The sequence below is a fragment of the Gorilla gorilla genome, chromosome 1 (genome assembly GCF_029281585.2).
Source record: "Gorilla gorilla gorilla isolate KB3781 chromosome 1, NHGRI_mGorGor1-v2.1_pri, whole genome shotgun sequence".
Classification (NCBI taxonomy): domain Eukaryota; kingdom Metazoa; phylum Chordata; class Mammalia; order Primates; family Hominidae; genus Gorilla; species Gorilla gorilla.
Genome location: NC_073224.2, coordinates 185,104,405 through 185,118,377, shown reverse-complemented (window position 1 = coordinate 185,118,377; position 13,973 = coordinate 185,104,405). Strand labels below are relative to the sequence as shown.

General features: G+C 50.0%; 1 protein-coding gene across 1 annotated transcript in view; it reads right to left on the bottom strand.

The window, feature by feature from the left end:
* The window catches only part of DHCR24 (24-dehydrocholesterol reductase), a 40,037-nt gene that overhangs the window by 3,562 nt on the left and 22,502 nt on the right, over positions 1-13,973 (bottom strand). Inside the window, exons 6-8 of the mRNA XM_004025855.4 lie at positions 11,921-12,064; positions 847-1,044; positions 243-421 (exon numbers count right to left, since the gene is read on the bottom strand). Of these exons, the coding sequence (XP_004025904.2) occupies positions 243-421; positions 847-1,044; positions 11,921-12,064 (521 nt within the window). The remainder of the gene's footprint in view (positions 1-242; positions 422-846; positions 1,045-11,920; positions 12,065-13,973) is intronic.

The window sequence follows — 13,973 nt, the reverse complement described above, 5'->3', positions numbered from 1 at the left end:
GTGATGTGTTCACTGGAGGAGGGGGTGCAGGGAGAAGAGGGCAAGTAGTCCTGCAAGCCCACCCCCTGCCCATCTTTCACAGCTTACCTCCTGACCCAGAGGCTGCCACAGCTGCAGGGGCCCTAAGGAACCAGTTGATAGGCCTGGGGCTCCTGGTTCTCCATAGAGCTGGCCTCATTCCGCTGGAGCAGTACCCTGGGGCTGTCAGCTAGAGGGACCATACTATACTCTGGGCCACTCACCCATGCACGCTGCGGACAAACTTCTCCAGCTGCCTCATGCAGGACCTGGCTTCAAAGTGTTTCACACGAGGCTCCCCATATGCTCCAATGTCGATGTAGAGCTCTGCCTCATTTCCTTTGGGGTGCACTAGGCCTGGCTGGCTGGGCAGGATGAACGGACACAGCCAGATGGGGTAGACCTGGGTAGACCAGGGAGGTGGGTATTGGTGCTTTTTCTCCAACAGGTGACAGGCTCATGGCTGGCCTGCTCATACCCACCCAAATGAAGGCTTTGCAGCATTCTCAAGACCCCCTCAGGTGCTCTCAGCTTCACTGCCCCGCCCCCCAGCCCTGGCTGAGAACACCCTGACTCCACCACCTTGGAGGACACAATCGGAGCAGGTCATGGGAGTGCTCGATGCCAGACCCTACGACTCCTCTCCCAGGGGGGCCATCACTGAGTGGGTTGAGGCCTCAGCAGACATAGGGACAAGGACCTCATCTTAAAGTTGGGAAAACACCCAGAGGGCAGGAGTGCCCAAGGTCAGTCACACGGTTCAGGGGAGGAGACCATGGATTCCAAGGGAATGCACCTGGTGCGCCCTCCCTGCCCTGCCCCACTCACGTGGATGTCGTTTTGGAAGGTGTGCAGGGCCTGCTGCAGGCACTTCATGGGCACCAGCATGTCCTGCACCACGTGGTGCTGCTCGTACAGCTTGCGCAGGGTCTCACCCTGGGTCAGCTTCAGGAGGGAGATCTTGGGAGGCACCATCCAGCCAAAGAGGTAGCGGAAGATGGGGTTGTTGCCAAAGGGGATGATGTCCTGGAAAACAAAGATTAGGGTTGGAGAGAAAAAAACCAACAAGGGTTGAATGTCTCCAAGTGCAAGGGGCCAGGGGCCAGGTCCCATTCTGTGCTTGACAGAAGCACGCCTGAGTCCAATTCCCCTCTTTGGAGGGGGTGTGATGGGACCTAGGACTTTACCAGTCCAATCTAGGTTTGCTTCTCAGCTCTGGCATTCGCCAGTAGTGATGACCCTGGGCTAGTTACTTAACTTCTTTGAGCTCAGTTTCCTTATCTGTAAAATGGGCCTTGTGAGGATAATGAGATATTAATACCAAGTGGAAGGCACTCAACCCCATGACTGGAGTGCAATAATGAGGTAGCTGTCATTCCTGATCTAGCTGTTGAGATCTGGCTGGAATAGAGCTGGCATTCCATAAATGTTTGAGAAACGAATGCTGTTGAATGAGCATAGTGATTCTCAGAGAACTTAAGCAGTCTCCCTAGGGGCACACAGCCAGAGACAGCGCTCACGGGGTGGGTGTAGTCTGGCTCAGGTTCGACAAGGAGCCCACTGGTTTGCAGCATCCCTTGCTCACAGCCTGACCACCCGCCTCGCTCCCCCAATTCGGTCTCCCTGGAAACCCTCCTGCGCAGAAGCTGTTCTCTTCCACGCCTCAGACTGCCACGAGGCGGGAGCTTCCTCACTCAGTACTGCTGCCTCCTGACGATGGCCCCCTCTTCCCTCCAGCTCTGCCCACCTCCAACAGAGAAGACTTTGGCCCTTGGGTCACAATCCTCCTCCCTGCTTGAGTCCTACCATGTTCCTGAGGGTCCCCAGTGTCCACTGATGCCCGATTCTCACAGCTCTGGGAGCCCTTGAAGCCAAGGCTGCTCCTCCATTCATTAAACAGTTCTGGCCAGGCGCAGTGGCTCACGCCTGTAATCCCAGCACTTTGGGAGGCCGAGGCAAATGGATCATGAGGTCAGGAGATCGAGACCATCCTGGCTAACATGGTGAAACCCCGTTTCTACTAAAAATACAAAAAATTAGCTGGGCATGGTGGCGGGCGCCTGTAGTCCCAGCTACTCAGGAGGCTGAGGCAGGAGAATGGTGTGAACCCGGAAGGTGGAGCTTGCAGTGAGCCGAGATTGCGCCACTGCACTCCAGTGTGGGTGACACAGTGAGACTCCGTCTCCAAAAAAAAAAAAAAAAAAAAAAATACAGTTCCAAGGGGCCTCCGAGGTCAGGAACCAGGTTCTATGCTGGGTGCTGGGGAACCAAGATAACTGAGACATGGTCTCTGTCCTTAAGACACCCACTCCCGCAGGTGTGGAAGACACAGGCCACTGGATGAGTGTGGGAAGAGTGGGGACAAACACAGGCTGGGGCAGCTCATGAAACGGACCACATCAGACTAGGGGGCATGGTGACTCCCCAAAGCAGCCATGTGTGTAAGCACTGAAGGCTGAGTGACCCTTTCCCTCACTCCTCTGGAGCTGCCGGACCACTCCCATGAAGTCAGGGACCTGCCTGTTTTCTTCTGTTAGATCCTGCACCTTTGCCAATGTCTGGCATGCAACAGGATCTCAATAAATAGCATGGCTTTTATTGTTTCCTTGGTTACCTTTGGAAGACCTACACATGCCCACAGCAGAAATCCCCATAGTACAAAAATTAAGCCTCCCTGCGCATTCCTGACCCTGTTTCCCTCCCAGCAATGACCTGACCTCGCTCCCGCCCCGCCCTCAACTCCCCTCCCCCTCCCTAATGGCAAGCATTGGTATGAATGATTTGCCTACCCTTCGGGAGACATCTGATACAGAGCAGAGGAGCTTTGAAAAAACAGAAAGCAAAAAAAACCTCATAAATGCTGGCATCTTAGCGCCACTGGCTCATCACTGTATCCTGTATCAATACAGAGGGCACTACTGCCTTCGGTTGTGGGTGTCTAATGTGTGCTGCAGGGGTCCACAAATTCGGCCCGCCCTCTGGTTGTGTGTTCCTTTACAAATTGTCCATGGCTGCCTCCAGGCTACAAGGCAGAGGAGCAGTTACTAGAGAGGCCTTATGGTCCGAAAAACCTAGACTGTATACTATCTGGCCCATTGTATAAAATGCTTATTGGATCGGGTGCGGTGGCTCATGCCTGTAATCCCAGCGCTTTGGGAGGCCGAGCGGGCAGATCACTTGAGGTCAGTAGTTCAAGACTAGCCTGGCCAACATGGCAAAACCCTGTCTCTACAAAAACACAAAGGTTATTGACCCCTGCTCGATTACAGCAGATGTGTCATAATTTATTTAATCACTTCTATACTGGCAGACATTTAGATTATTTCCAGATTATTCCAACTAATATATTTCGTATATGTTATCTTTGCCCATTTATATATGTGTCAGAAAGATAAATTCCTAGAAGTGGAAGATTTTGGCTTAAACAGTGTGTGCAATTTTCATGGATACCATTTCAGAGCTTGTACCATTTTATACTCTCCCAGACAATGTAGAACACTGTTTCCCTTCTCCCTTGCCAGCATAATGTGACATCAAACTTCTAGATCACTGTCATTCATTCTGATAGATGAAAAATGAGACTCCTGGAGTTCTGTTTTGCCTGTCTCTAATTCTGAGTTAGACTGTATCACACTGTGATGTTTAAAAGCCATTTGTGTTTTTTTCCTAAAAATAGTCAACTGGTATCCAAATATATCAGCTGAAACCATTCCTTTTCCAGTCTTAGCCTCAGAAAGTTCAAGTTTTAAACATGTGCCCTGCCCTTCTCCTTTCCCGCTTCTGTCCACCCATTACTTATCCTATGTGGCTTAGTGACCTGGGATGTCAGGGTCCTAAGCTGCCCCCTTGCTGAGGCCAGTCATTGCAGAGAATCTCACTGCAGCCCTTGTTCTCTGGCCATCCTTGCTCACTGGCTGTAGGGCCCCATGGCAAATCCAAGGGGCCCAGCCTGAGCCAGGAACCCCAGCCCCAGCAGGAAGTCCTGGGGCAATGGCCTTCTATGAACACAAGGACCCTATCTTATCCTTTCTTACTGGTGTTAACTCCCTGTGTTAGCCAACCGCTTATACTAAAATGATGACATGAAAAGGAATGACAAGACAGAGCTGCCCAGCTTGGCTCCTTTTCTTTCAGTCCTTCCTTACTCACCGTAAGTCAAAGGTAGTGTTGGTAGAATGTGCATGTAACAAAGAGAAGTAAAAAGAGTTTATGCAGCATTCTTAATGAAACCAAGAAATACATATACATGAGCAGTTAAATGTAACATTTAAACAATGAACAGTAAAATTCATACTAATAATTTAAATTTTTCTTCACTTAGAATGGCATTAAGTTGCAAATATTTATGACGAGAGAGACCATGGAGAAAGAAAAAAGCTTTATATTTAGTACCTTTAATGGCACTTTTGGCCTGCTTTTTGCACCCGGCCCTGCAAATTATGCAGCTAACCCTGACCCCATGTGTTGCTGATTGACCAAGCTGGGGGAAGGGAAGTGACTGGACCAGCCAGGCCTGGCACAGGTGTGACCAGAATGGACCAATCACCCAGAATGCAGCTTGTTAAGGGGCTTAGCACGCAGGCCTGGTCACACTTGGTTCATTCCAGGGCCTACTCATCAGGGAGGAACCTGGGGGAAAGGCTGCCAATGGGAGGAGAAGAGTTATCCCAGCAGAGGGGGGGGAAAAGGCATGCATTTGAAATTGTTTATTCCTCCCCTCTAGAAATGTCTTGGCTTCTGCATTTCTACTGTAGAGGATGCTGCGCGTAGATGCCTGCTCCAGGGAGGCACCCGTTCCCCCAGCTGCACAGGGTGCTGACTGCTGACACTCAGGGAGAACTGCCCTTGGCAGAAGGGAGCTGCCTCATCCAAGGTCAGTCTGAACAATGACTGGTTGATGGGGCAGCATTTGGTATAAAGTCCTAGCCCACTGGCCTAAAGGTGACACAACTCTGGAGGGCCGTCTTACCCCAGGGCTGCCTGTGGGTCAGCTGAGTTCTTCCTTGTGACTGCACCACAGCTTGACTTCTCCCTATTCCCAGTCCCGCTTCCCTACTACCGCACAATGACAGATCACGAGATGTCTGAACGTTCACTTCCTGGATGCAAATGCAGGCTGAACACACCTATTCTTCCAGATTCTTCCTTTACCTGAAGGCAGTGTGGGCCAGTGTTTACTTAACAGAATATGTAAGACAAACCTCATTTTGAATCCTAGCTCTGTGTAGCAGTTTTATTTTTATTTATTTATTTATTTATTTGAGATGGAGTTTCACTCTTATTGCCCAGGCTGGAGTGCAATGGCGCGATCTCAGCTCACCACAACCTCCGCTTCCGGGTTCAAGTGATTCTCCTGCCACAGCCTCCTGAGTAGCTGAGATTACAGGCACGCACCACCACGTCTGGCTAATTTTGTATTTTTAGTAGAGATGGGGTTTCTCCATGTTGGTCAGGCTGGTCTCAAACTCCCGACCTCAGGTGATCCGCCCACCTCCGCCTCCCAAAGTGCTGGGATTGCAGGTGTAAGCCACTGCACCCGGCCTTCTGTAGCGGTTTTAACATATGCCCCTAGATTCTTTGCTAGTCCTTTCTCAAGAAGTGGAGCTCAGTGCCCCTCCCCTGAGTATGGGCTAAATTAGTGACTCTGATCTAATAAGGAGAATATGGTGGAAGTGAGAGGTGTGACCTAGGACTGGGTCATAAAAGGCACTGCAGACTCTTCCTTGGTCTCTCTCTTGGATCACTTGCTCTGGGGGAAGCCAGCTGCTTTGTCATGAGGTCACTGGAGGAACCCATGTGGCAAGGAGCTAAGGTCTCTGGTCAACATCCATGTGAGCTGGAAGCAGATCTTCCAGCCCCAGTCAAGCCTCCAGATGACTGCTGCCGTAGCCCACGGCATGAGAGTCCCTGAGCCAGGACCACCCAGATCAGCCACTCCCAAATCCTTGACCTTCAGAAACTATGATATAATAGATGTTTGCTGCTTTAATCTCTAACTTTTGGTTTTGTTCATTATGCAGCAATAGATCACTAATACACTCATTCTCTGAGTTGTGTTATTTACTTTGTCTCCAACAGTTCCTTTTTTTTTCTTATTTTTGAGACAGAGCCTTGCTGTCGCCCAGGCTGGAATACACTGGCGTGATCTTGGCTCACTGCAACCCCCACTTCCTGGGTTCTCCTGCCTCAGCCTCCCTTGTAGCTGGGATTACAGGCATGCCCCAACCCACCTGGTTCATTTTTGTATTTTTAGTATAGACAGGGTTTTGCCATGTTGACCAAGCTGGTAGTTACTTTGGATAACCTAATCCTCAGTATTCTCATCTATGGAATGGAAATAACACTAATATCTACTCTCAGAGGGTTGTTGGGAAGATGAAGATAATGCGTGGAAAGTGTTCAGCATTAACGTCCACCCACATCGGGAGTGGCTAATGTTAACCACTGCTGTTATCTTTCTGATCCTCTTTCACTAGTTCCTCTCCTTTCTCTTAACAAAACCACACTCCACAACCTTAACACTGCTCTTGGCAGGGATCAAGAAGGACTCATAGTGGCTTCTGCTTTTGGCAAAATTGCCCACCACCTGCTATGGGCCTTGACATTGCCCAAGATTAAGACTAATGGGTGTGGGGGAGACCCCATAGCCCCCCAGGCCATGATGAGACCCTCACCCCTACACTCCTCCACCCCTACCACTGCCCAATCACATTCTGCTTAAGATACCTGCCCAATGTCAGAACTGACCAATCACTCTCTCCTAGGAGCCCACCAGGTATAATTCCGTCATGCCTTACATTCTGTTGTCCTTAGTCACCATGGCCTGCCAGATGCCTTGTTACTGTGATCTTAGCCTACTACAGCAATGCAGCATCTCTTAATCTGACTTCACTTGCCACTGCCCCACCGCCTTTCCTCTCAAGCCCTGCTCTCATGGTCTGACCTTAATAAAACCCTCTCCATTCTCAGTCGCTTCTCTGAACATTCCTCTCCCTTCCTTGTTAACTAGAACCCTGAAGCCCTCTTTAAGTGGTATCATTTTCTCCCCTACAACCCTCCTGCCACTGGGATAGACGGAGGTGAGGTAGGGTCCCCCTGGCCCCTCATTACTGCTTCCAGATCTCTGTTCCTCCCCCATGCCCAGAAACCAACCTCAGAAACTTGGCAACATGTGCCCAATACCTCCTCTGATAACCACGGCTCCCCTCACTAGAGTGTGGATCACTGAATTCCCCGAATCCCAACATCCTTGGTTCCTTTCACCGGATCCTGGAAAACTGTCACTTTCTTCAACATTAACTTTTGGTGAGGCCAGGCGCGGTGGCTCATGCCTGTAATCCCAGCACTTTGGGAGGCCGAGGCGGGCGGATCACGAGGTCAGGAGATCGAGACCATCCTGGCTAACATGGTGAAACCCCGTCTCTACTAAAAATACAAAAAAAATTAGCCAGGCGCAGTGGCGGGCGCCTGTAGTCCCAGCTACTCGGGGGGCTGAGGCAGGAGAATGGCATGAACCCAGGAGGCGGCACTTGCAGTGAGCCGAGATCCAGCCACTGCACCCCAGCCTGGGCGACAGAGCGAGACTTCATCTCAAAAAAGAAAAAAAAACAACAAAAAACTTTTGGTAATTTAAAACCCACAGAGAAGGTCCTGACCACGCCTGGCCTCTCTGCCCTTGGCCTTCTTTCTTTACATTCCAGTGATCTTATCTTCCACATGTCCTTGGCCAGTGGCTCTCACAACATACCCTGGAGGAGGGGACAGAAATTACTACCCATGGGGATCCAGTGTGGGAGCGGAAGTGAGCCCACTGGCCACATGTGGCCTAGTGACTGTTTTTGTAAATTTGGTTTTACTGGGGCCAGTCATCCCTATTCATTTATGTACCATCCCTGGCTGTTTCCATGTGGCAGATCTGAGGAGCTGTGATAGATTCTGTGGCTTGGAAAGCCTAAAATATTTGTTGTTTGGCCCTTTAGGAAAGTTTGCTGACCCCTAGGCTCTGTCACCCTGCCCTACATTCAGTCTCCATAGCTTCCATTGCAAGTGTTTGCTCTCAGCCATCACCGCCTCTCTTCCTAGCTTATGCCCTCTAGTCCCCTGACTTCAATGCTCCACTCCACCCAGGGCATCCTGTCCACCATATCAGTCCCTTGTCAGTCCCTGGGGGCCTCTCACATCCGGCCTCCCCTCCATAGCTGGCTTAGATTTCATCATAACCACACCCTTGGGTCCTCACTCTTGCCTACACATCACACTCCCTGCAAAACCTCAGCCATGGTTAAATATAACTCTGCCTACTCTGTACCCCACCAACACAGATTCCTGGGTGAAAACCTACAACCACAGGGCTGGTCTCACTGTAAATTCATGAGTGTGAATCCCTGGTAGGCCCAGTGCTGCCTGGCAATGCCACAGTGTTTCCCCAGTTAATTCATTTCCCACTCTCCGAGGGACAGCTTCACATCTCTTCTCTCCTCAAACCATCAAAATCCTCTCCCCTTTCATCTCAGCCAAAATCCTTATTTTATTGAGAAAACAGAAGCAATCAGAAGAGAACTCCCACACCCTCCCACCACCCTGTGGTCCTCCCATTAGTAGCAACTGTAGCCATTAGTACTGCTTCCCTCCTGACCACTGGATGAACTTTCCATGTGCCCATCAACAGGCAGCCTCTCCACCTGAGCTCAGGAGCCACTCCACTCCCCTACTCAAGACTTCACCCTATCAATATACCCTCTCTTCTGCATTGTCATTTTCCCCTCCACTGGATCACTGTCATGACTGTCATCTGTCCCATCTTAAAGCAATCACACAGACAAAGTACCTTCACCTGGCCCCACACCCGCCTCCAGCCATCACCCTGTTTCTCTGCCTCTCTTGATAGTGAGCCTCAGGTTTGTTTTCAGTGTCCACCGCCTTGTCTCCAGTTCTCTCTCAAACCCACTGGTCAAGGATTCACCCCTATTGCTTAAAGTCATTGATGACATTCCTATGGCCAAATCCAGAGGTCGAGTCTGTCTTCATCTCCTTCAGCAGCATGTGGCACAGTTGCTGGTCTTCCTTCTGAAACAGTCTTCCCTTAGCTTCTGGGATGCCACATCCTCCTGGTTTTGTTCCCCTGCCCTGGTTGACAGCACTTTCTCCTGCCCTTGGCTAGTTCCTCCTCCCCTAACCTGCAGGGTGTCCCAGGGTCTTCTCTATCCGCCCTCACTCATCTCCCTCCATGGCTTTAGAAAACATTTCTCTGTGGCTGAGAAATGTGTATATAGGGCTCCAACCTCCACTGAACTCCTGAAGTCCCGGCACACGTCACTGGCTCCTGCTGTCATCCCACCTGGACATCTGAATGGCTTCTGATTCCCCTTTCCAGTCCCCTCCCCCATGTTTCAAATGGCAGTCAACCAGGCCGGGTGCGGTGGCTCACGCCTGTAATCCCAGCACTTTGGGAGGCCGAGGCGGGCGGATCACGAGGTCAGGAGATCGAGACCATCCTGGCTAACACGGTGAAATCCCGTCTCTACTAAAAATACAAAAAATTAGCTGGGCGTAGTGGCGGGCGCCTGTAGTCCCAGCTACTTGGGAGGCTGAGGCAGGAGAATGGCGTGAACCCGGGAAGTGGAGCATGCAGTGGGCGAGATCGCGCCACTGCACTTCCAGCCTGGGTGACAGAGCAAGACTCTGCCTCAAAAAAAAAAAAAGGCAGTCAACCTTGGCCCTGAACCTTTGAATCACATCCATGGCCAATCTGTCTGGAATCCTGCTGGTTGGTTCAGCCTGCACTGCATCTCCCAGATTTGACACTTCTCCTCTGCTGCTGCCCAGACAACAGTATCTTCTTTCTTCTACTCTTCCACTCTTGTCCACTCCCGTCCCCATCCACTCTATCCAGCTGTCACAGTTATTCTTTTAAAACAAAAATCAGGCCATGCCACTTTCCTGTTCAAAGCCCTCATTGGCTTCCTATTATACTTAGAATAAAATATAAAGTCCTTCCTAACCTACAAGGAGCCATATGATCTAGCCTCTGGCGCCTGTCTGACCTCATTCCTCACCATAGCTCAGCGTGGGCGTGCTGGCTCCGAAGGCTTCTTGCTGTTTTTCAAACACATGCAGCCTTGCTGGGACACCTGGATAGCTATAAGCAAAAGAATGGAGCCTGGACTCCTACCCCACTCAACAACCTAAATATTAGAGCTGCAACTATAAAGGTCTTTGAAGAAAACAAAGGGGCTTGGACTTGACAATAAATTCTTATATATGGCACTAAAAGCACAAACAAAAGGGAAAATAGATAAATTGGAATTCATCTAAATTAAAAACTTCTGTGCATCAAAGGACGTTACCAAGACAATGAAAAGAAACCTACAGAATTGGAGAAAATGTCTGCAGATCATATATCTGATGAGGGTCTAGTATCCAGAATATACAAAGGACTCTTACATCTCAACAACAAAGACAAATGACCAAATTTTAAAAGGTGGCAAAGGATTCAAATAGACTTTTCACCAAAGAAGATACACAAAACGGTTAACATGCATATAAAAAGATGCTCAACATCATTAATTTCAAGGAAAATGCAAGTCAATACCATAAACCCACCAGAATGGCGATAATAATAATACTAATAGTTTAAAAACCAGAAAATAACAAGTGTTGGTGAGAATGTTGAAAAAATAGAGCGCTCATACATTGCTGGTGGGAATGAAAAATGGCACAGCCTCAGTGGAAAAGAGTTTGGTTGTTGCTCAGAAAGTTAGACACAGAATTAGTATATGACCCAGCAATTCCACTCCTAGTTCTATATCCCAAAGAACTGAAAACAAGTATTCAAACAAATACATGCACATGAAGGTTTGTAGCAGCACTGTTCACAGTAGCCAAAAGGTTGAAACAACCCACATGTCCATCAACAGATGAGTGACAAAACAAAATGTGGTCTCTCATATAATGAACTACTATCCTGCCATAAAAAGAAATGAAATATTGATACATGAAAACATTATGCTATGTAAAAGAAGCCAGTCACAAAAGGCACATACTGAATGATTCCATATATGTGAAATATCCAGAATAAGTAAATCTGCAGAGACAGAAGATGAATTGGTGGTTGCCACAGGCTGGGGAAAGGGGAGAGAATAGGGAGTGGCTGCTAAATGGGTATAGGGTTTCCTTTTCAGAGATGAAAATGTTTGGAACTACACAGAGTTAGTGGTTGCACAACACTATGAATGTACTAAACTACCCTGAACTGTCCATTTTATAATGGTTAATTTCCTGTTAGCCCAGCTCAAGCCCTGGGCTCTGGCTGTCCCTCTGCCTGTGAACAGAGTTCCAGAGTCCTCCCCAGAGTTGTTCCTGGCCTGCCTTCCCTATGTTCAGGTCCCTGCTCACAAAGTCATCTCCTGAGGGGTTCTTCCTGACCTTCCCCCACTTAAAGTGTCACTGCTCCTCATCCACCCACCCATCTACACATGCAACAGCAAATTCTCACTCACCTTTCACAGCCAGGCTTGGCTGTTACCTCGAGCCCTAGGCAGAACTAGCCACTTCCTACTAATGTTCCTGCGGCCCTTTACAGTGCAGGGATCTGTCTGCTCACCGTGGCTAGAGGCTAACCCTTCCTCAAAGGCGGAACACGTCTGTGTTCCCCAAAGTACCGGCCCAGGGGCTTACTCCCCAGCACCAAGCAGATGCTTGCTAAGAGCCTGCTGCTTGAACTGAAGGTAGTCGGTTCCTTCAGAAGGAAACGACTGTGTTGCTGCTTAAGAAGGCATTGCAGTTCCTTAGGACAAAGCCACTCTTTACCCTGAAGGGAGAGAGTATGGGTACAGTGTTAACTGTCCGGGCTCCCTGCCCAGCTGGCCTGGAGGAGCCAGGGCTACAGAAACCCAAGCCTCACCTGGAGCTCCCAGAAGATGCTGCGCGTGTGGCGGTGGTAGTAGTGTCTCAAGGGAATGTACTCCAGGCCCTCTCGGTTTGTCTTCAGATAGTTCTCCACATGCTTAAAGAACCACGGCTTGTAGTAATTGCCAATGCTATTCAGCTGAAATGACAGAGGGCATTGTGATCAGCCTGCAGACAAGCGCCCAGCGCCATCGGGGTGTAACAGCGACACCCGGCTTCTGTTCAGCACTCCTGGCCTTTTCAAAGCTCTTTCATGTCTATTACTGCCTTTGAGACTCTTGAAAGCTGGTGAGGTTAGGCACAGCAGGTATCCTCTAGCAGAGAGAGCAGGAGCTCAAAGAGGTTAAGTGGTGTGTGCCCAGGGCCAAACAGTGAGTCCCCGACAGTCTAGAGAACTCAGCGACCCCAGCCTAGCCTGGTGCAAGTGTTTAACAGAGTTAAACATTTAACTGCCCTGATGCAGTGCCCCATGCAGGCGAATTCCCTCCCTCCCTCCCTTCCCACCTTCCCCGAGGCCAGGGAAGCACGAACTCTGGGAAGGGGTCAGCCCCTCAGTGCAACCCAGGGCTCATGGCACCAACTGGTCATGGCACTTTCCCTGCTGTCCCTGGACCAAGCTCCACAGTCCTCTGGGCACAGCACTCCCCAGGCAGCCACCATCATCTGGAGGATGCTCACATGAGTAAGGCTCATACCTCCCTGGCCCTGGGGGCTCCCACACCCAAATCTTCTATTGAGCTGATGTCTCCTTCAGCCCTAAATGGTCATGACTCAATGTGCTGTGTGCCTTGGGATGGCTGAGCTTCTCCCGGCCTCAGCTTCCTCATCCATAAATGAATTCTGGCAGATGCTCTCAGGGAGAGGCAGGGGGGATCCTAGAAAAGCACAAGCTTTAGGGTGGGCAGCTGGGGACACACCCAGGCAGGTCATCTCTGAGCCTGTTTCTTCACATGTAACATGACAATAAAAATACATACTTTGTGGGAGTTGTCTATTAGAAATTACATACATATGCCCACTGTTTTTAAAAAATAGGACCATCTTTTTTTTTTTTTTTTGAGACGGAGTCTCGCTCTGTCACCCAGGCTGGAGTTCAGTGGCACGATCTTGGCTCACTGCAAGCTCCACCTCCCTGGTTCACGCCATTCTCCTGCCTCAGCCTCCTGAAAAATGGGACCATCTTACACGTACTGTTTGCCAATTTGCTTTTTCCATTTACAAAACACTTAGCAGAGCCTAGGCAGGTTACTTAGCATTTCTGGAAGACTAAAAGAGATGATGTAGAAAGTGCCAAGCACAGTGCCTGGTCCACAGGTGGCTGAAGTATCAGTCCCCACCCATTCCCTTGCTGACCTGCTCTACCCTAGAGCCAGGCAACCCTTTGCCCTGGATCTCTGGCCTCCAGCACTTGCAGCTTATCTGTGTGCCACCCTCTTGTGCAGGCCCCCCCTGCTGGTAAGGCCACCCTGCTGGTGAGGCCACTCTGCAGGAAGGAAACTGGGGCTAAAGAGCCTCTTTGCCCAAATTAGTTTTGGTGTGGACGGTATGGGGCAGGGCAAAAAACACTCACGCTGGCCTCTGCCTGCTAATGTGAACAGGGGAACCCAGCAGGAAACAGAGCAACCTGATCTAACCCCAGGTGAGGTGTGTCACATACCTGGCAGTGGCAGCAGCTGCATAATGAAAGTGAGACTTAGGGCCACCTGGATACAGGCGCTCCTGGTGCTCACTGATGCATCAGGAGCCATGCAGAGAAGCCCAGGACATGGGAAAGAACCCAGATAGTCTGTCTCTTCCAGGCACACACCAGCTGAGGAGGCCAGGTGGCTGCATGAGCTCCAGTCCACCCCAGCCCTTGACTGCAAGCCACTTCCTATCTCTGGGCCTCCTCTGTGGAATGGGGGTAGGCTGCTTCTCACAGGATTGCAGCAAGCTTTACACGGGGCAGTGCCTGCAGAGGGCCCATCACAGGGCCTGGCACACAGGGACAAATTCCTGAATGCCTAGAAACAGAAATGTTTGGAAGCAATGCTTCTAAAATGAAATGC